The sequence below is a fragment of the Dipteris shenzhenensis genome, chromosome 29 (genome assembly GCF_047967505.1).
Source record: "Dipteris shenzhenensis isolate YYH24624 ecotype China chromosome 29, Dip_SZ_1.0, whole genome shotgun sequence".
Taxonomy (NCBI): domain Eukaryota; kingdom Viridiplantae; phylum Streptophyta; class Polypodiopsida; order Gleicheniales; family Dipteridaceae; genus Dipteris; species Dipteris shenzhenensis.
Genome location: NC_141624.1, coordinates 32,143,726 through 32,163,945, shown reverse-complemented (window position 1 = coordinate 32,163,945; position 20,220 = coordinate 32,143,726). Strand labels below are relative to the sequence as shown.

The 20,220-nt window shown below is 43.7% G+C and overlaps 1 protein-coding gene across 2 annotated transcripts in view; it reads right to left on the bottom strand.

The window, feature by feature from the left end:
* The window catches only part of LOC147882717 (phototropin-2-like), a 132,106-nt gene extending 113,781 nt beyond the window's left edge, over positions 1–18,325 (bottom strand). The window contains exons 1-7 of one of the 2 annotated variants that reach the window (XM_087400258.1): positions 17,153–18,325; positions 9,290–9,472; positions 9,084–9,175; positions 8,596–8,878; positions 8,241–8,466; positions 8,076–8,146; positions 1,801–1,907 (exon numbers count right to left, since the gene is read on the bottom strand). In XM_087400258.1, coding sequence (XP_087256384.1) covers positions 1,801–1,907; positions 8,076–8,146; positions 8,241–8,466; positions 8,596–8,878; positions 9,084–9,175; positions 9,290–9,472; positions 17,153–18,033 — 1,843 coding nt within the window. In that variant the 5' untranslated portion in view covers positions 18,034–18,325. The remainder of the gene's footprint in view (positions 1–1,800; positions 1,908–8,075; positions 8,147–8,240; positions 8,467–8,595; positions 8,879–9,083; positions 9,176–9,289; positions 9,473–17,152) is intronic. The other variant, XM_087400259.1, reaches the window with a different exon arrangement.
* Between the last annotated feature and the right edge of the window lie 1,895 nt (positions 18,326–20,220).

The window sequence follows — 20,220 nt, the reverse complement described above, 5'->3', positions numbered from 1 at the left end:
TGAATTAGCGAGAAGCGACGAGGAAGAGTCTTGAAGCTAGAGCCATAGAGACCACGCATAGGGCAAAAATTCGCCAAAACATGTATGATCGAGATCCAACCTATCCTGGATCTACTAAAAGGAGACCATCAGAGTTGAGGTTGTTAGAAAAGACCCAACAGAGGGTACACGCAGCGGAAATAATGCCCAGGAGCTCACACAGTGTGCGGTGTGGGTGTGGAATCACAAACTTCTTTACTTATGTGCATTCAATAGGTAACTCATCAATAGACAATGAACCAAACTAGATAGAGAAACCACCAAATAATATATTTCCGTCCACAACTATGGACACAATACAAGAGAGACAGATCCAGAGTCCCACCAATGGTGTGGTCCTCTGATCTTACCACAAAGTCCTTCTCCTATCTGTTGGCTATCTCTAGACTAGAGTCCGCGTGCTCCACCTCGAGCGTAAGTAAACTTTCCGTCTAGGATGATCCTCTCCACCTTGCTGTCTGGGAACCAGCCTAGGTGGGCAGCTTCCTGGCTAAGTCTGCAGCCCTGCTAGCACCTCTCTATCCTCCTGAATGTAGGTCCAGAGGGTGGCTACCTGCTGCTCCTTTCTGCTCTGGATCTGCTGCAGCAAGTGATGATCTCAGCAACCTTCTGCCCTAGAAGACAGTCTAGGTTCAGCCTCTCCCTGAGCTAAGTCTGCAGCACCTCAGCACAGTTCACCTCCTGGTCATAGGCCCAACTGCTGCTGCTCTGCTGCTCCTTCCTGCTCCCTGAAGTGCTGCTAGGCTGGATGATGAAATGAGGCCTGAGCCTCTCCTTTTATAGGCCCTGAGGCCTGCTGTAGAAAACCGACCAGTCTGCCCTGACTGGGCCGACTGGACAGACTAGGTTGGCTGGCCCAACTGACCTGGTTGGCTCAGCCCAACCAGCCCTATATAAGGGCCCTTTGCTGGCCCTTTGTTCCATGCAGGGTCCAGCTCCTTTGCTGCTGTCCTGCCACCTGCCAGCCCTGCTTGCAAGCCATAGACCTGCCCATAGACCCCCACTATACTGCGCCTTGCTGCAGCCCTTTGCCGGCGCCTTGTCCTTCCCGTACACGTCCGTACTATTGCTGATGTCATCGTGCCTTTTACCTGGGACACCCCGCCATGTCTGCTGTTCCAGATTCACTTCTTCCAGGCCAGATCCTGATGCTGAATGCCTCGCCATCTGCTCCTGTTGTTGGCGCCATCTGTTGCAGCCACCTTGACTACAGGTGTGTTCCCTTAGCTGGCTGCCCAATGACAGCCTATGTGCTGCCCATGTGGCAGCCCCCCCTCTCTCTCTTCTCTGGACATATTCTGCCCTAGGTCTCCCTCCCCCACGCTCTCCTCATATGGGGGCTTACAGATGGGGAGGTGACCATTCCAACAGAGGTGTCACCCTTGATATGGCCCACTAGATACAGCAATCACGAAGGACACATCTCCACCATAGTGAGAGACAACCGACAAAGACAGATACTAGAGACCTTAACACCCAACCAGAGGACAGCCATGACAGCAGGATCATAGTTTCTCACATGTATTGCTTTCTCTTAGGGTCTTTTTGAGCTCTAGCCCATGAGTTTCTTAGTATAGCACTTAGTAAGGGCCCTAGCGAGCCCTTGCATCCATGGTGGCTTTTATGAGATACTTTTTTAATTTTTCCTTGCCTCATAGGCCCATGAGGCCTCCTGAAGACATTAATCTCTCTCTCTCTCTCTCTCTCTCTCTCTCTCTCTCTCTCTCACACACACACACATGCTCTTTTGATTTAACATACCAGTTTTGGTATAGTTGAGTAGTTGAACTGTAATCTCTCTTTGTTCTCTAATTGCATCTCTGATTTTAGAGACTGTAGCTTGATCAGTATCAACCCCCTGAAGAAATCTGACAAAGAAATAAACAATGTTATAAATTTTGTTCTCAAAGGCTATCACAAGGAACACAAAGATTTGGTATTCAACATCTTCCCATTCAGGACAAATAGAAAGCACGAGAAAAGGAAGCCATTAACTGCTAAAAAATTAAAGAACGTAAATCAGCAAAGATTGAAGAGGAGAACAGTCAGGAATAAAAAAGAATAAACACCCACTTGAGCATCTAATTACAAATCCCACGCATGCCATTTCATCACTCCAAAGCACATTATCAAGGAACATTAACTTTAAACCCATTCATACCTTACTAAGACAAAATTGTCTAGCCTTTAGACCCATTTACAAGGAATATTAACTTTAAACCCATTCATACCTTACTAAGATTAAAGCATCTAGCCTTTAATTTTGAAAAGCTAGGCATCTACCAAAGGCCACAAATCCATATGAGACCAAAAATTTGAAATACATCATGCTCATACACCATGTAAGGAACTACAAGTGTCTAGTACACCTCTATGATATAGACGAAAAGGGAAGGAAACAGAGAAAGAAAGAAAGAAAGAAAATTAATTAACGTCTAACAAAGACCAAAGAGTCTATGAGACTGAAAAAGAAACCAGATACAATGAAACCCAAGGTTGGGGGCCACTAAAATGGGCACCCCTACCCAAGACTGATGCCTGTGAAAGAAGGGGAGAGAAAGAAAGCAAGAGAAATATGATGTGTTGCTATTAATGTTGATCGGAGACCCAACAGGATATTTGACACAAAAGGTGGTCTTGTATCAAAAAATGACAAGATGCATCTCCACATATAGTTGTCAACAGCATGCATATTTAAGTGTTGTGCTCATGAGCAAAGTGTTCTGAACTTTCCTTTATACAATATCTTACCATTTTTTCTGGCTGCCAAAAAGAGGCTATTTAAACAAGCGCAAGAGAGCTCTCTCTTTTCATTATAATCGGGCATAGTAGAAGAGTGTGCTGCTCATCCACGATGTTGCAAGGGGACACATCTTGCTTAGTGGAAGAGTATGCTGCTCAACGTGGATGTTGCCTAGGGAGCAGATCTTGCAATGTGTCCTCTCTAGATATGTCATCCCATCTTCCCTTTTTTCCTTAAGCTTCCAAGAGCTGGTTCTTGAGGAACACATTAACTGTCTCTTGAAGAAAGAGATATTCCATCTCCCATAATCAGAATGGCATGCTAGCATAAATGGGTAGGGAGTTTGGAAACTTAGTCACCATCCTTCTATTATAATCTTTTCTACACACTTTCCATTTTGTTCAAATATTCTCTGGCAAGTCCTAGAACCCAAGCCTAGAATCCATAGAGAATCATTGATTGTAGCAATGTAATGTCTAGGAATTTTATCATCTTCCAACTCCAAATGTGTGATTGCATGTATCCCATTTTAGTTGTCCATAAGCTCAAGACCTAAGTACTTGTATGACTGAATCATATCCAAACCCTTTCCTCTAATGTGAATATAGTACACACACACACTTTTTTTTTTTAGTAATATCAGTGCTGTATTTATATGCTCATAAATTTACAAGATGGGAAGTCTCCAAGATGGAGAGTATCCCAAAGATCAGAAACATAAAAAGAAAAGCTCTATGCAAGAAGCATCTATATCACCCTCATGGCAAGCATCATATAAGGATTGCCGCAATGAGGCTCGGAAAGATTCATATGACTTGTGAATCTGCCGACCCAAGTATGCCAAATTATGCTCACTCCAAATTGTCCAAAGAGCCCAATATCTCACCCAAGAGAGAAATAGTGAGTATTGAGACAAAGACCTCATAAATCTGCCAAATAGCCAAAAATGTTTCCCAAATCTGTGACTCGGGAAACGGAGCCGAAGATGATCTGAAATTCTCCCTAGGAGGTTCCTAGAACACGGGCAGTGCCAAAGCAAATGAGGGACAGTCTCTGAAGGAGCCTGACATCTTAAACATGTGGATGGTGCAATGCGACATTTGGCAAGTGTGACTCCCACTGACAATGTGCCTGTCATGCATCTCCAAAGAAAAAGTCTTTGTTTCAAAGGAATTTTACACTTCCATAATATCCGGAGATTCTTCCGCCACCATGAGAGGGGCTTCCTGATATGCCACAGAGTATTAGCATATTGCTGAATCCATGGAGCAGGCTGAAGAAGCCTGTAGGCTTTGATGGAGGTCAGGGCAGGCAGAGGAACAAGATGAGAGCATGTAGCAGAGGGGTGCAATTGCCAATCCATAAGCCTGTCTGTGTCAACCACAAGGGGAACAAGTAGAAAAGGATGTAACAAATCAGCAATTTTCTTCCATATCAACTTATAGTGCACTCCCAATGCATAGGAAGTAGTGGCCTGACGAAAGGATAAGACATAGCCCTGATTATCTACCACATCATGTACATATCTAATTCCCAATTTCATGAGATTGTATGCCCGAACACGTTTCTGTAAAGCAAGTGGAATGTCAAAGATGGCACTCCAATGAATACTTTCTTTCCTCATTGAGTTTGTCCCCGAGCAATTGTCAGGAGCCCATTTGACCTTAGAAAGTACTTGTTTCCAATCAAGTATCAGAGCAGTAGAGAAAGGAAAGCCAGGTATCTTCCCTACAAATCTCCCAATGACAACCTCCCAATGATCTGTAGTCCAATGACCATAAGCACAAGTCCTCATGTTGACACACATGGATGCTATCATACAAGTCCATGGCTGTTGTTGGCGGAAAAAAGTATGGAGCATAGTCGCCTTCCTTGCAAGTACATGATATCTTATATTGAGGATATTAAGTCCACCATGCGTCCTAGGAGAGCACACCATTTCCATCTTCATCAGTCTCAATACTTTCACAACAGTTTTTGTCTTCCATAACATCTCCATAGCTTGAGACATAAAGGCTGAAATATCTCTGGAGGACCAATGCAGCAAAGGCAAAAAGAACTGGACATACGACACTACAATGGACTGTACTATTCTGAGCCTGACATGAAGTGGCCAAGTAGAAATTTTCCAGTATTGCAGTTTATGTTGAAGTCTTTGGAAGATCCATTTTAACTGCTGCTTCCTGGTGATATGCAATCCTATAGGATATCCCAAATGTCTAACTACATCTTTGGAATGCACCACCTGACCTGGCCAAAGAATAGAATGCCAGTCACATTGTTTCAGGGGAAGCAATTTAGATTTGTCAAAATTGACATGCAATCCCGCTGCCAATCCATACAATGATAGAGTGGTCATAAGCATGTGAACTTCTCGGGGAAAGAAGGAATCATCAGCATATGCTTGTGCCAAAAAAGATGCAGCCCCAGGGATTTTAAGACCAGCCATCTGTCCTGTATTTGTAAGATGATCAAGATACATTAAGAGGGGATGGGTCGCAATGGCATAGAAGAGAGCACTAAGAGGGCAGCCCTGTCTAACTGATCTACCCAATGTCCATGACCGAGATAGATGACCCCCAAGAATGCACTGAGAAGTAGAGCCAGAATAAAGTAGTACGCACACACACACACTCACACTTTCTTTCTTTTAAGTGAAAACTATGAGTGCTTTTTATTACAAGATAGCTATCCAGAAAAAACTGGTAAGCTGAAATAGTACATCAAGCGAAAATGTCCATGTAGGACAAATATACATCTTGATCTATGCAGTGAGTTTGCAAACAATCGAAGAGCGATTGTTGCAAAGAACGACGAAAGAAAACAAAAGTAGATAAGACACCAAAGACTATGATTCCTAGCTTTCCAGAGAGTCCAGAGTGCCCAGTAGCGAACCCAGGTAAAGAACAAATCAAAGTCTGGCCTTCTGATAGATCCCAAACAACCAGAAATGCTTGCCAAAAACAGCCTGAGAGAATCTCAATCTCAATCTGTGCCGAAGGATGCCAAGAAATTAAGTGTCTCAGAGCAATGCCAAAAGATGTGAGATACAGATTCCTTGAGAGCTAAACACCGATGACAGATAGCGGGAGCAATATGTCTGCAAGATAAAAGCTGTCCTGACGGAACAACCCCCAGCAGAACACACCATAAAAACACACACACACCTTAGTAAGACTAGAATATATCCAATCGTACAAATTCAGATTTTGTTGTTCTAAAGTCCAAACGATCATGGTTCTTGTCTTGGCAGCATACATTTTCATGCTCAAAGATAAGAAAAGCTTGCTTACTGCATCCAAGCCTTTTTGCAAGCCGCTTTCTTCTCTATGACAAGTTCCACATGTATCCTACGATTTGAGTCCCAGTCAAACTATGTGTCATCTATGAACAATCCAAATAAAGTTGAGGATAGGGGCATCCTTGTTTGACACCAGTATCACTGCATAGAGTGGCCTTCTCAGTTGACCTAATCCATCTAACTACCATGGCCTTGCTTTTCCAGTCAATACTCTTTTCATATGGTCTAAGTGTAGCTTCCCTCAGGTGTTTAGGGACCCCCACTTATCAGTACTGCAGTAAATGCTTTGTTGCAGTCTCAAAACAAAAGTAGAGTGCATTGTTTTTGTTTTTTTGGGCTTGGGGGGGGGGGGCATGGTTTGGCAGCTGGCTGGGGTGTAGCCTCCCTTTGGCCCAAAAATGAGGGGTTCCCCCTTGCTGAGAGCCATCAAGGGGATGTCTACTTTTCCATTATATGTGAATTTACAACACACCTTTGGTACCACCCAAAATCATCTTATGACAATGGAACAAACAAAGCAGCTTACAACAACACCTAATTCTCAGCTGGATACTCTTTTGCAGAGTGACAGAAAAAGGAAGACATTAGGTTCTCCAAAGTACCTGAACATACGGTTTGAGGTCAGTTGATTGCCTACAACATTCACCTCTTATTGGCTTTTCAACAAGATGAAGGGGTCAGTTGATTGCCTACAACATTCACCTCTTATTGTCTTTTCAACAAGATGAAGGTCCCTTTGTTCCTAGGACGATGTCTTCTTTGTCAAATTCCAAAAAACTTTAAGGGGTATCACAAGAGCTATCTGATGCCCTACTCGCTGCTGTTCTTGTGACTTTCACTGCTATTCTTGATCAGATTACAGCAAGTAAAAATTGGCTTTGTATTGTTTTGCCTTGCTGCCATTTTTGGCAGCATTTGTTGATAATTCTTCAAAGCCAGAGGCAAGTAACTGTTGGATGGATTTACAGTTAGTTTTTTGCTGACATTTCAGTCCTTAAGATGTGGAAAGAGTCGCACAAGATGGAAAACAACTTGGTGGCTCGCTTTTTAAACTTTTTGAACATGGACACAGCTTGGTGTCTAGTCACCACAAACATTCCAAAACTTGAAATGTTTTGAAACATTTCGAAAAATGGGCCCAAGTTTCAAAGACTCGGTGTTTCATTGAGGTATAGAAAAAGAATATAGGGAGTCCCAAAGATGGCAAAGAAAAGAAAGCTTGCAACCTAAAACTCTTAAGTCAATAATAGATATGAATCGAGACTAGGGATAACACTACAGAGTTTAGAACAAAGATAAAGAATTGTTACTTAGACCTTGCCCTTGAGCAGCCTCCAAGCACACATTTCAATCGAGACTATTCAATAAAGTGTGGACATTCAAGTTTGAAATTTCACTTCAATTTTCAAGAATCAAGCTTGTAGAATGAAGTTTAGAGATTAAGACATATCTTTAGTCATATATTTCAGGACATGATGCAAACAATGCTGCCCTACACATGTCATAAGAGAGTGTTTTTGCTTACGTGTCATATTTTCTATACTGTATAGTGGCAAAGTTGAGCCACCTACCTTAAAAGAGATAAGTGCAGTGTTGCTTAACCTCAGAAGCATGGGTGGTCATGTGTAGGGTCAAACCAGCAAGAGCATGAGGACAAATAGGAAGCAAGGACAATTTGGCATCGAGTAGAGAAGAGCCACTCGTGCTCAGTGACCTGGAATGTGACAAAAGACCGACCCAATAAGAGGCAAGTAGCAGGCTTGACAGACTTCCAAAGCAGCAATCAGACAACCAGGCAGGAGACATGTGGAGTAAATAGAAGTAGCTCGTAGAAGATGCTGCTCGAAACAGTGTGAGGCCCATGTAGATGGAAAGCTGCAAGGAAGCTCCATCATGAAACCAGATACGTGGTATGCTCAAAGGTTCACTACAGTGACAGAAGATATGGAGCTGTACAGTACAAAAATATTGAGCACAGAGACGAGACAAAACCTGCAGTTTCTTCCAATAATCTCCTCCCTAGTATACTCAGTAAGCTCCAAGAAACTATCAGATGCAAAAATCTGTTAAGAAACAACAAAGGACTCACATCAAAAAATAGTTTAAATAAATACAACAGGATCCAAGGAATGCATGCTACTTCCAAACTTAGCTTACAATGGGATTGTCTGGCAGTCTTGGATCTGTAATGACAAAGTTTTTCTCGATACGTTCCAGCGTTGTTGCCAAGTCAATACCCCTTCGAATTTCCTGCAGCCGTTCCTTATCATCTAATTCATCCAGACTGTCAGGCCTCTCTTCATCCCTTGTCATCAAGATCTCTGGTTCAACAAACTCAATTGGCTCCTCCTGATGAGAACCTTTTGCACCAAACTTGTCTAACCTGAAGGCAGAAGAATTTTATCAATTGAGGAAAGGCGAAATATTATGGCTAGGTTCCTACATGTTTTAAAAGTCATCCAAATTTCCTTCAAAATACCGATGCCAAGGCTTTATTGATATTGAAATTTACCCAATCAAAGACCGAAATCCAGAGGACCGATGTCTTTTTGGGACTGTTTCACCCTGCGCAACCATTTGCTCAGCTTTCACCATACTATTGGATCCACGACGATCAGCTGATCTGGAGAGCGGCTGTTCAGTAACTTGAGAAGTAATAGCTGGAACACCGAGATAATTTTCTGAACCCTTCACCACTGAAGATGATTGATTTGGTGATTGAGGGTGTGCATGAGGGTGTCTTACAGCCTGTACAAGCTCCGTGACTTGCATTGCAGCTCTATCCTTTTGGCGGGCTACAGATTGAATAGATAAGAGCATAAGAAACTACTGAAGATAACCTCATATGTTGGAGAAAATGAATTATGATGAAGTTTTTTTTTCAAATGAGGTATTTAACTCTAAAAAATAATATAACCTGGGCACAAAAGTATGACAAGCCGTGAAAAGTTTTGATAACTCGAAGCTCATTCTATTAAAAACACAAGAAATGGCAATCACCGTCGTATCTGATAAGAGACTCTGGCAACCCATTAGGCCTTAATGCCTTATCTTTAAAGCCTTCAGTGTGCTTGCTCACCTCTACCTGCATTCTGGGAAAAGTGAGGAATTACAGTGTCAATAAATTGTGTTTTCAATCTTCTATACTTATTTCCAGTGCAGTTGTAAAAATCAAGAGAGCTAACAGCGCTACGCATGCAGCTTACCCAATGAACTTGAGAACGTTTCCATCCTCATCTTTAATAGGTGCTATTGTAAGAAGATTCCAAAATGCAGTTCCATCTTTTTTGTAATTCAGTAATCGCCCACAGTAGTTTCTTCCTTCTGCCAATGCTTCCCGTATTTTTGCAACGTCTTCAGGATCTGTATCTGCTCCTTGCAAGAAGCGGCTGTAGGGGAAGAAAACAAACCCAGGACTTAAAACCCTCTAAATGAAGGTCACAAATCACTTTCCACTTATCCAAAGTGGATGTACCAGTAAAAACTTAGAGAGGTAACCAAGACAAACAAAAAAGTTAAATAAAGTCTCCACATTGTTTCCTTCAACACATTTTTCCCCCATTTCTTTACTTCTTATTTTTATTTTTGCCCTTTTTCCCTTTTCTTTTTGTGGGCTGGGGGGAGGGATACGTTGTTCATGGAGATTAAGCACGGTCTATGACACCCAAAGATGACATTACAATGAGTCTCCATAAGGATTCTTGCCTCATTCTTTCCCACTGTTTTTTGTAACAAAAGGAAATATCATAGAGAGATGAGGTCAGTTTGTGCTATGAAACTATTCTTCAACTTGAAATAGGTGGTCGTTATGCTAGAGGTTTGTTTGTGATAGAGTACCTCCATGTGTGGGTGGGTTTGTGAATTCATCTCTTCAGCACCCTTATGAGTTCTTCCGGGCCTCATTGCGGCAGTCCTTATATGATGCCTTGCATGAGGAGGATTTGGATGTCTCTTGCATTGAGCTTTTCATTTACTGTTTCTGATGGATAGGGCATTAGCTCTTTTCTGGAGCACTGCCCTGTTGTAAAATGGGTGTTTCATAATATAATGTTCTTAGTTTCACAAAAAAAAAAAGTGGGTGGGTTTGTGACTCTATATTTCTTCATATTAAAACAAACTTAAGACGCTGACAAGGTAGCAACAATGATGCAACCTTAACCCTCATCTCTTATACAAAAGGTATCGAAGGGTATTTGGCCCACCGAATGGTCTAACTAGTGGTATTTTCCCTTCACAAACTAGCCATTTATGACTGCAGACAAACAGACCTATGGTCAATCTACCATAATAGAAGTTGACCCCCAATATCTAATTTCAAAGATACCAACAAAGTCCATATGTAATTAGCTGCCCTTCATTGTGGAGCCTGCAATATCTTAGAGCCAGCCAACAACGAGTCTGCCAAAAGTTATGGATGACCATTAATAAATTGAGGTCTGATGAACAGCATTGCAGGTATATGACACCATAAAGACAACAATGCATACAATGAATAGTTGCATAAAATATGCGAAAACCCCAACAAGTTTCCTATTCTCTAGAGCATATTACAGATTTCTTGTTGGCGTCCTTTGCTTTGCTCGAAAACATCCACCTGTGGGCACCATGCACTGGCCTGGCACCATAAAGATACTATAGGGGCGCCTTGAATGAGGTGGGAACTCAAGCTCTCATTTCTGGTCTCATTCATGTATGTGTCAAGGAAGAACGGGATATACCTCTCACCTCCTAGACTGTTCCCTCTATTCAGGAAAAGTATGTGAGAATCTATTGTCGAGAACACCACCTGACTGTAGGCCTCATGAGTCTATTTGTACTAAGCGGGGGCAGCCAAAGAATACTAGTATGGAAGGAGATTATCTGTAGACAAGATATGAGAGTGAAACATCTAGTAGCCCATCCGCAACACCAATCCACACCTGATCCACCAATATATGTTTGCCAACCAGTCAGTCTGTAGACCTACCCAGCCAACTAGTGAAGATCTAGGGATGACCCTAGGTTAGGATTAACCTGACTTAGATAACCCCTAGGTTGAGACTAACCTGACTAGACTGCAAACTCACAGTCTGTCAACTGCTAACTGATACACCCTCCCTCAACCTGATTTGGTTTTGGGGTACTGTTGCACTGCATCTACCTTGGTCTATTGCACCCTAGTCCTCCTCATAAGGAGTACACAATGGGGCAGTGACCGCTTCTAACACCCACTCTCAATGAATCACAATGGGCTATCTCCAGAGTCTTATGAGGTGCTCAAGCTGGTCTCTTAGAAGAAACTTTGTGAACACATCTGAGACGTTATTGGAAGTGAAGAATACATCAACTCCATGATCTCACCAATGATCAGCTCCTAGATAAAATGGTAATTAACATCGCCTTGTTTCATTTGTATTGGAAACGCAGGCTCATGGCAATCACTATGTGACTTTGATTGTCGGATATAATCATAATTGCACCCTCTCGAGGATATCCATATCTTCCAAAATCCACCTCTGCCGATGACTCAGCGCGACACAAGCTTCCCTCCATTGAAAATAGGGTAGCTGTTAGCTATTACTTACTTAGCCATGAAATGATACCTGATGCAAACATGAAACAATAACTTATTATCGAGAATCTGATGTCCCAACCACCAGCCTAGTCTGAATTACAGAACAGCTAGCTATTACTTAGCCATGAGATGATACCTGATGCTAACATGAAATAATAACCCATTGCCAAGCGTCTAATGTCCCACACACCTGCCTAGTCTGAGTTACAGAATCCATCCAACTCCAAACCGGTGTTGTATGTGATTCTGTACGTACTTGTATCCTTCAAGTACTTGAGCACCCATAACCCTGCTTTCCAGTGATGCTCCCTTAGCTTTGATGAGAATTGATCAAGAACCCCAATGGCAAAAGAAATATCTAGTCAAATATTGGTTAAGTAAAGCAAGCTACCAGCCATTTAGCGATACTTAGTAGTATCAACCAACTGAGATGTAGTCTCCTTACTCAGCTTGGCCCCAGCCTCCATTGATGTCACCACTCCCTTGCAATCCTCCACTAGGAACTGCTTCAAGATATCACAGCAATACTTCCCTTGAGAAATAAAGGTATTGTGCTCCTTTGATTGATTTTTATCCCAAGGAAATAATGGAGAAGTCCTAAGTCAATCATCTCAATCTCATGCATCAAGAGACCCTTGACTTTTCCACTCTTCCCCTTATGATCACTCTACAACAATCATCAAATCATTAACATACGAGACTGTAATTGACCATTAATCCCCCTCTGAAAAGAGATACAGGTTCACATCCGATGGACTTCGAGATAGGCCCATCTCATTGAAGAAATCATTGGTAGCATGCCCTAGGGGCCTATTTCATTGAAGAAATCATCGGTAGCATGCCCTAGGGGCCCCCACGTAGACCTCTTTCTCAAAATCCCCATTTAAAAATGCAAACTTGACATCCATCTAAAAAATGGGCTATCCACAATGAGCAACCCAAGCAATGATTGTGCATATGGTTACCATCCATGCTACTATTAAGGTAAAGGTCTCATCAAAACCTAAACCCTCCACTAGAACTTTCCTTTGACCACCAATCTCACCCTATACTTTTCCAAATTACGACCGGATTTGTACCTCACCTTGCAACCCACTTGGCACCTATTACCTTCCACTTGGTAGGTCTTTCCACCAAGTCCCAAGTGTGATTCTTCAAAATGGCTTCAATCTCTACCTCCATAGCAGTCCACAATATTGGTACATCTTTTGCCTCCTTAGACGAGTTCAGGTCCTCAATCTGAGCTACTAGAGCAAAGTTCATAGTGGGTCCTTTTGCACTCATTGGAATCTCTTCCCTCTATACTTGTCTCTGGAAAATCTATCACCTTAGAATCCTACAGGGTCTTCAAATGCTGGTGTGGACCTCTCCTCTCCTTTGTTGGAGTCTTGAAGGAGATGGAGCTAACAATGTTGATGGGGAAGAAACTTTCCAAGGCCTATTGGGATGATGCGATTTGCACTACGATTTGATCATCCTTAACATGGGAAAGACGGAGTCAGTCAAGGAGAGGAGCCCACATGAAGCTTATTACGGTAAGAAGCTTGGCATCCCCCACTTACAGATTTTTTATTTCTAAAGCATTTATACATCTTCATAAGGGTGAAAGAAACAAGGTACACATCCTAGAAGGAGAGAGTGTGTATTCATGGGATGCATTGAAGAGTCAAAGGCATATGGGCTCTTCGGCCCAGAAAAAGAAGCTAATTTTCACAAACCACGATGTTACCTTGGAGGAGATGGAGCGCCAACTAGAGGTCGCAACATAGGAATCCTACTCTTGAAGCCTCCTATGCTGTGACCTCTAGCTGGGGCTCCATCTCCTCCAAGGTAACATCGTGGTTTGCGAAAATTAGCTTCTTTTTCTGGGCTGAAGAGCCCATATGCCTTTGACTCGTCAATGCATCCCATGAATACACACTTTCTCCTTCTAGGATGTGTAACTTGTTTCTTTCACCCTTATGAAGATGTATAAATGCTTTAGAAATAAAAAATATGTAAGCGGGGGATGCCAAGATTCTTGCCGTAATAAGCTTCATGTGGGCTCCTCTCCATGACTGACTCCGTCTTTCCCATGTTAAGGATGATCAAATCGCAGTGCAAATCGCGTCATCCCAATAGGCCTTGGAAAGTTTCTTCCCCATCAACATTGTTAGCTCCATCTCTACAATCACAAGGTCTTTCCTTTCAGCCACCCTGTTTTGTTGGGATGTGTGTGCTGCAACAAGTTGTCTCTTGATTCGATTCTTCTTATACAATAAGTTTCAAAAGCTTCCGAAGTAACTTCACCCCTTCTTCAATACGAAATAATTTCAATTCCTTTCCTGACTCCTCGACCTTGGCCCTCCATCCATAGGCTTTCCAAAGGCTTGTAATTTCTTTGCAAAGCAGTGTACCCAAATCATGCAGCTAAAATCATCAATAAAGGTAAGAAAAAATTGAACATATGAATGATTGTGTCGGCATCTTCCTACATATGTCTACATATGTCGAAATGCACCAGCTCCATTTTGGAGCTGGAAATGGCCTCTCGAAGGTATTGTTTGCCTCCCATGAAATCTTCATAGACACCTTGAATGCCTGCTATTGGTGAAAGTCCATCCACCATACCATCGTCTCGCATCTCTAAAAAGGTACCGTGGTTGACATGACCAAATCTTTCATGCCACAATCTTGAGCCGTCTGACTTTCCTTGAGCCATCAATACCTTAATCCAACACAAATCATTCTCCTCACTCCTCGTGCCAGTATCTATCTTGACTTGACCGGATTCCCTAATTATCGAACTCCATCTTCATCGAATTTGTTATCATTTGACTAACAGACTTACAGAGATCAAACAACATACATTTGAGATTACTTGCATGGTCCCTGAGTTCATGGTGAATGGAATACTCCCTATCCCCTTAAGATGACATGTGCGGCTATCTCTAGCAATAACCCTTGAGCCTAGATGTGCATTTTCCAATGCTTTAAACCAGCCCTTCTTGTTTGACATGTGCCGTGAAGTTCCACTATCAATATACCGACCTTCCTAATCCTCACTAACCTGCGTGGAATAATGCTCTCCAATCATTGCCCTTGTCCTTTCCTTTAGCCGAAAAGGCCTTGCCATGGCAACTACTTTCATACAGGCTCTCTTGAGCTTCTTCCTATAGCAAAAAGGACCCAAATTCTTTAAATGTAAGAGGCTTTGGTCCGCTCTCCAGTGGTCAAAATCATAACAAGACCTTCAGCATTCCTTGGAAGCATTCCTACAACTAGCTAGGTGGCTCGAGTTCACCTTATAACCAACTGTTGCCAATTTATGTCTCATGACCTTCACTTCTGTGAGATGGTGATGTACTTAGTCCCCTCTTTTGTTCTCATAGTGTAAAATTAATTTTGGAGGGATTGGATTTTTACAAATTATTCATCTTATAGAGATCCTTAAGAACGGTTCATGCCTCACTCAATGTACCTGCATTCTCAATGTGAGGACTGATTGAGTCCCCCGTAGTCCCAATGACCATGGGCAATGCCTCAGCATCTTTGTCTTCCCATGCTTTGACCTCGTCTAGATTTGCAGCATCTTGGTCTTCCCATTTTTTGTCATTCGTCTAGATTTGCAATGACTATCACCTTCCCCAAAGCAACCTGAACATCATGAGCTTGAGTTTCATTCCCATAATCACCTTTCAAAGTTTCCAGCCTAACATTCTAAAGGGGGTTAATAGTCCCATCTAGCGTTCCCATATCACCTAAGTCTGAGAAGGGCATGTGAGATGCCAATCATAGAAACAACCAAACAAATGCATGCATTGGCCTTGAATCAAAGTCGCCTTTGAACTTGGAGAGACACCACCTTTTTACATGACCACAAGAGCTAAGTCAACGGCTCTAATACCATGTTAGAAATTAGAGGTGCTCATTACTCAACCTCATCAACAACGGATAAATCTAAACACCCTTCACTCACAAATGAGATTAGCCAAGAAGATGCCTCCTCTATGCATATTGGTGATAGGGCCCAAGAAAGATTCGTCGTGAGGGAGACATCTTGGGCCTGCTGTAGTACTGTGTCCTGCTGAGTCCCAACCCAAGCCCTCTGAATTACCAAAATCAAAGATCGAGGCGGAACACCTTTCAGCCAAGAAATGAACTTGGACCCATGGCTTGGGATCTTGACATCCAAGCCTTGGTTCTGATAATCTAGTCGGACTTCAAACTAGTGCCACCATCGTGTCCCCAAGATTTGGGCCAACTCGCATGCCTCTACAGGCAGACCCCCTGCCCTATATGGGCCGTCCTGATCTGCCCTATCAAGGGCTGGACACACGGGCCTGTAAGGGGCTGACCCCATGGCCTCAACAGTCAACCAGACAGCATAGGTAACAGACCAGCAGGTCTACCTATAAAAGGTCTGGGTCTGCAGCACCAAAGGGTGGCCACATAGGCCCCCCATACTCGCCTGACCAAGGCACTTCCACAGGCGCTCCCATGTGGCAGCAAGCAGACGTGCAAGGGCCCTGAACAGCCGCAATGTGGACTGCGCCGCCTCCTGGGAACACCCGCCATGCAGCGCACCAGCATGACAATCTGCCAACATGTGCCATTTGGCAAAGTATCATGTATACCTTATACGCCATATGGGAGCAAGGGACAAGGGTTCTTGAATGACCGCCACCGCTTAAAGGCATGTCCATTTCTGCAAGGCTTGGCCTGCAAGTGTATTCTATACATCCACGGATCGAGGCATCCGTTGATTGTATAGCCCCCCACCCTAGTTGTTGGCCAATGTTTCTAAGATTCCCTCGGCAGTGAGTTGGGCTCTCTAGAAGCAACCTGCACACAGATAGCACTTCTGCTTACTTTCTTCCATGATCAGCACCACAGATAGCTGGTTTGTATGGTTGGTTTTCTCTCAAAAACTTAATAGAAAGTTCTCTGTCCTTTGGGAAAAAAAAACATGCAACAAGCGATGCCAAGGCTGCTGTGCGATGGACAAGTAATATCTGCATCAGTAACCAGAACTAATCGCACAGCATACAAAAGATTTTAACTGCCACAATACGGTGAAGCTAGTCTGCTGAATAACTCCACATGAGCTTAGCGATGGACTAAAAATAGATGAGGGGCTCTTTTACAGAGCAGTTCGCTCAGGGGGTGATGTGATACTACGAGTTTGTAGGCTTTAAAAAAGCATCAATATTGAGAAGCAGACCTTCGGGCCTTCTAAAGAGCATCCCTTTACGAGTATAGAGCTTCTATCGAAGGACTACGGATCAAGAGTTGAACAATTGTTGGTTGGGAGAACCGTAAGATAATGTTTTCCTCTATTAGGACTTTTGTTCGTGGAACTGTATCAAGAGTCCTGCTTCTCTACAGTCTACAAAAAATGCTCATATAGGTTTGCAATTCGCAACAATTTGCCTTGTCAAGAGAACCCCACCTAACACCTTTATTCGACAGACTCTAGAGAAAATGAATAAGAATTATGAAGAGTGCTATCAAACAGTTCCAGAAAGGGACTGACCAGTTTCTTCCAATCACTTCTTTCGAGCTGTATCCAGTCATTTTAAAGAACCCAGCACTTGCGTACAGGATTGGATAGTCCTGCCTCGTTGCATCAGACACCACAAAGGTCTGTTGAAATGTTTCCAAAGCATCCTTCAAGTCCTTTGAGACACGGGGGATGTACGAGACAGACTCAGAGTCTTCCGACGATCGTACGGATATTCCTGAATGTCTTTGAAAATTGCCAGATCGCCGCTCCTCGCCAGAAGTTCGTGCTCCTACACTAGGACCCTTGCCCTCACCCACATTACTTTTCACTACCAAACCCCACTCCGCTGCTCTTTCCGCTATGCCGGCCTCGGACATAATCTTCCGACTCTTACCCTCTGCATTCTCTCCAGCATTACTATTCTTTTGAGCCACCCCATCCGCCTCCACGTCTTCGCTCACAGATCCCAGCTGTGTCTGCGCTGGCCAGTCGGCTTCGATCTCTTCTGCATCCTCGATGAGAACACTTGGCTCCAGCATGAAATCTTTCGACATATCCTCCTTTGGAGAGACCTTGCCAAGATCTACATCAGTCTGTTCGCCGGGTCCAAAGCTTAGCGTCTTATTCCACCTATCAACCTGCTGCTTGACCGTTCCAGAGACGGTCCTGGGGACACTATCCGGGGATTCTACTTCAGCATATTCACCTATCGGCGGGGCAACTGCGGGGAAATTCGACCAGGCAGCAATTCGAGAAGGGGTGGAAGAGAACCCGGAGGGATTGAAGACCTCGAGGGAGCCACGGGAGTCACGGGGGAGGGGGGGGAGGTTGGAGGAGCCAGGGACGTCGAGGGGGGGGCGACGGAGGCTAAAGCCGGAAGAGGGGGGGTTGGAGTCGGGGGGGGGCTGCATGGTGCAGGAAATGGGAGGGGGGAGGGGAAGAGGAGGAGGAGGGGAGCGAAGGGAGGTGGAGGGGGGGGGAGGGAAGGGATGGAAGGCAGGGAGGGAGCGACGGGATGGAAGGATGGGTGGTGGCGACTGCAGTAGTTTACTATGTTGATAACTGTTTACTGTTTACGAGGAACGAGGAGGAGTGAGAGAGAGGATTGATGGCGGCGGCGGCTACAATAAGGAGAGAGGTTGCTGTTACTGAGGAGAGCTTACGAAGAAGAAGAAGAAGTGATTGTTGAGTGTTTACTACGAAGAGCTTACGACGACGAAGACGACGAAGATGAAGAATTGAAGACGAAGAAGATGATGAAGAAACAAACACATGAGTGACGTTGCATGTATTGCTCAGTCTACCTGTACGATTTGCCATTTAATTTATTTGTTTCAATATTCAGCTCCCTTCTTTTTATTATCCTTTTTTTGCTTTTTGCGTAAAATATTCTGGCCCAATCATTTCGCCTCGTAATAGATTTTGCGCCCCCGCCTGTCCCTTTCACACCCACGTTCCCCGGCCGCCGGCCCGTCTCTATTTCCCGGCACGACACGTGTCCCAACCAACCAACATCTCTCCCCCCTTTTGAGATAAATTGCACCACCCACAAAAGAACACCCAGGACTTCCTCTCGTAGTGATCTTGACAATTGTTAGAACTTGTATCACACAACTAGTTGGCCCTGTCGCCTCATCAAACTACTACACATTTAGGCTTGAAAGTGATAGGAATGGCCTCATCCAGCACTTCAACTTAAGGCCTCTTAGTAATGGCAAACTACAAATTAAGGCTTGAAAGTGATAGTAATGAGCTACAAATTAAGGCCTTGAAGTTATAGTAGTGGCCTTACTGAGAGTGACAAATCAAAGCCCTAAACGCGATCGTAATGGATAGACCTTGAGGTCATCTCCTCCACAACACATCAGGTAGAAGTTATAGTAGTGGCCTTACTGAGAGTGACAAATCAAAGCCCTGAACGCGATCGTAATGGATAGACCTTGAGGTCATCTCCTCCACAACACATCAGGTAGATGTTTCCCTATCTGTGAGGCAAGAATTCTTCTGAGATTAGTGATGGGGAGGGTGTGTCCTCCGAGTGACCACGATGTGGGTTAGTATAATTTTCTTTTTTTCAAGGTAATATATTTATAATTTCTTCAATTGTTGATAAGGGATACTAAAGGTTATTTGCTTAATCATGCTTCATTCCGCAGGGGCCAGCAACTGTCCGTTTCCTGTCCAATAGCGGCTTACCGGCTGGCAATGGCTGGCGGATAAGGCTGCGCCATGGGGGTACGCCCGCCTGGCAGGCGGCATGTGACCTTACGCGTAGGGTTCCCAACGCCGCCCCCTGAAAAGCGAGCCCTCGCAACAAATCAACCAGCCAGCACGTGCGACCCGACCCACGTGGCCACCAGCCTATCAACCAGTCAACTCATCGATGTCGCGACTCGCATCTTCCTTTTCATTTATTTATTTTCATTTAATTTTTTTTTAAGGGACTTTACCCCCCTCAACTATCCCACTTCTCATTTTTAGTATCGTCCATTGGATGCCAATTTTTGTTCCCCACATCTCCTTATGAACCTACATACGCTCTTTATTGTCGCGACACACGTGGCATAACTAATTATGCTAGTATGCGTGTGCTCGAGGCTATAATTCTAATAAGCCCTCAAGAGGTCTGAGAAACCAATAAGAGCAAGCAACTACTCTTTAGCAAAAGCTTTAAATAGCCAAAATGAGCTTTCTCAACCTAGGAGAGTGTTCCCGCGTTGGACTATTCATCGACGACGAATTAAGCCTTCTTCATGCAGTGGCTTTCGACCATTCTATTCCTGTGTGGGGGCAAACCTCCTCTCCTCCGCGTTTTGCACGGTTTGTTAGGCATCATCTTATGTGGAGACCTTGCTAAAGACTAACAAGCTTTTTCTGTCAACCTTCATTCTAGGCTAAAGTTACAAAAGAGAGAGATCATGGGAATGCCCTCTAGCCATTTTTCACACTTGACTCTAGGAGCAAGGCCATTTCTAGCCTCTAATGAGCTATTTTGGTGGAGAGATGATCATGCTCTAAGAATAGTCCTATTTACTTTCTGTCAATAGATAAGAAGAGGAGATTTCCAAGAACTATACCTTGGTTCACATCATATGTAG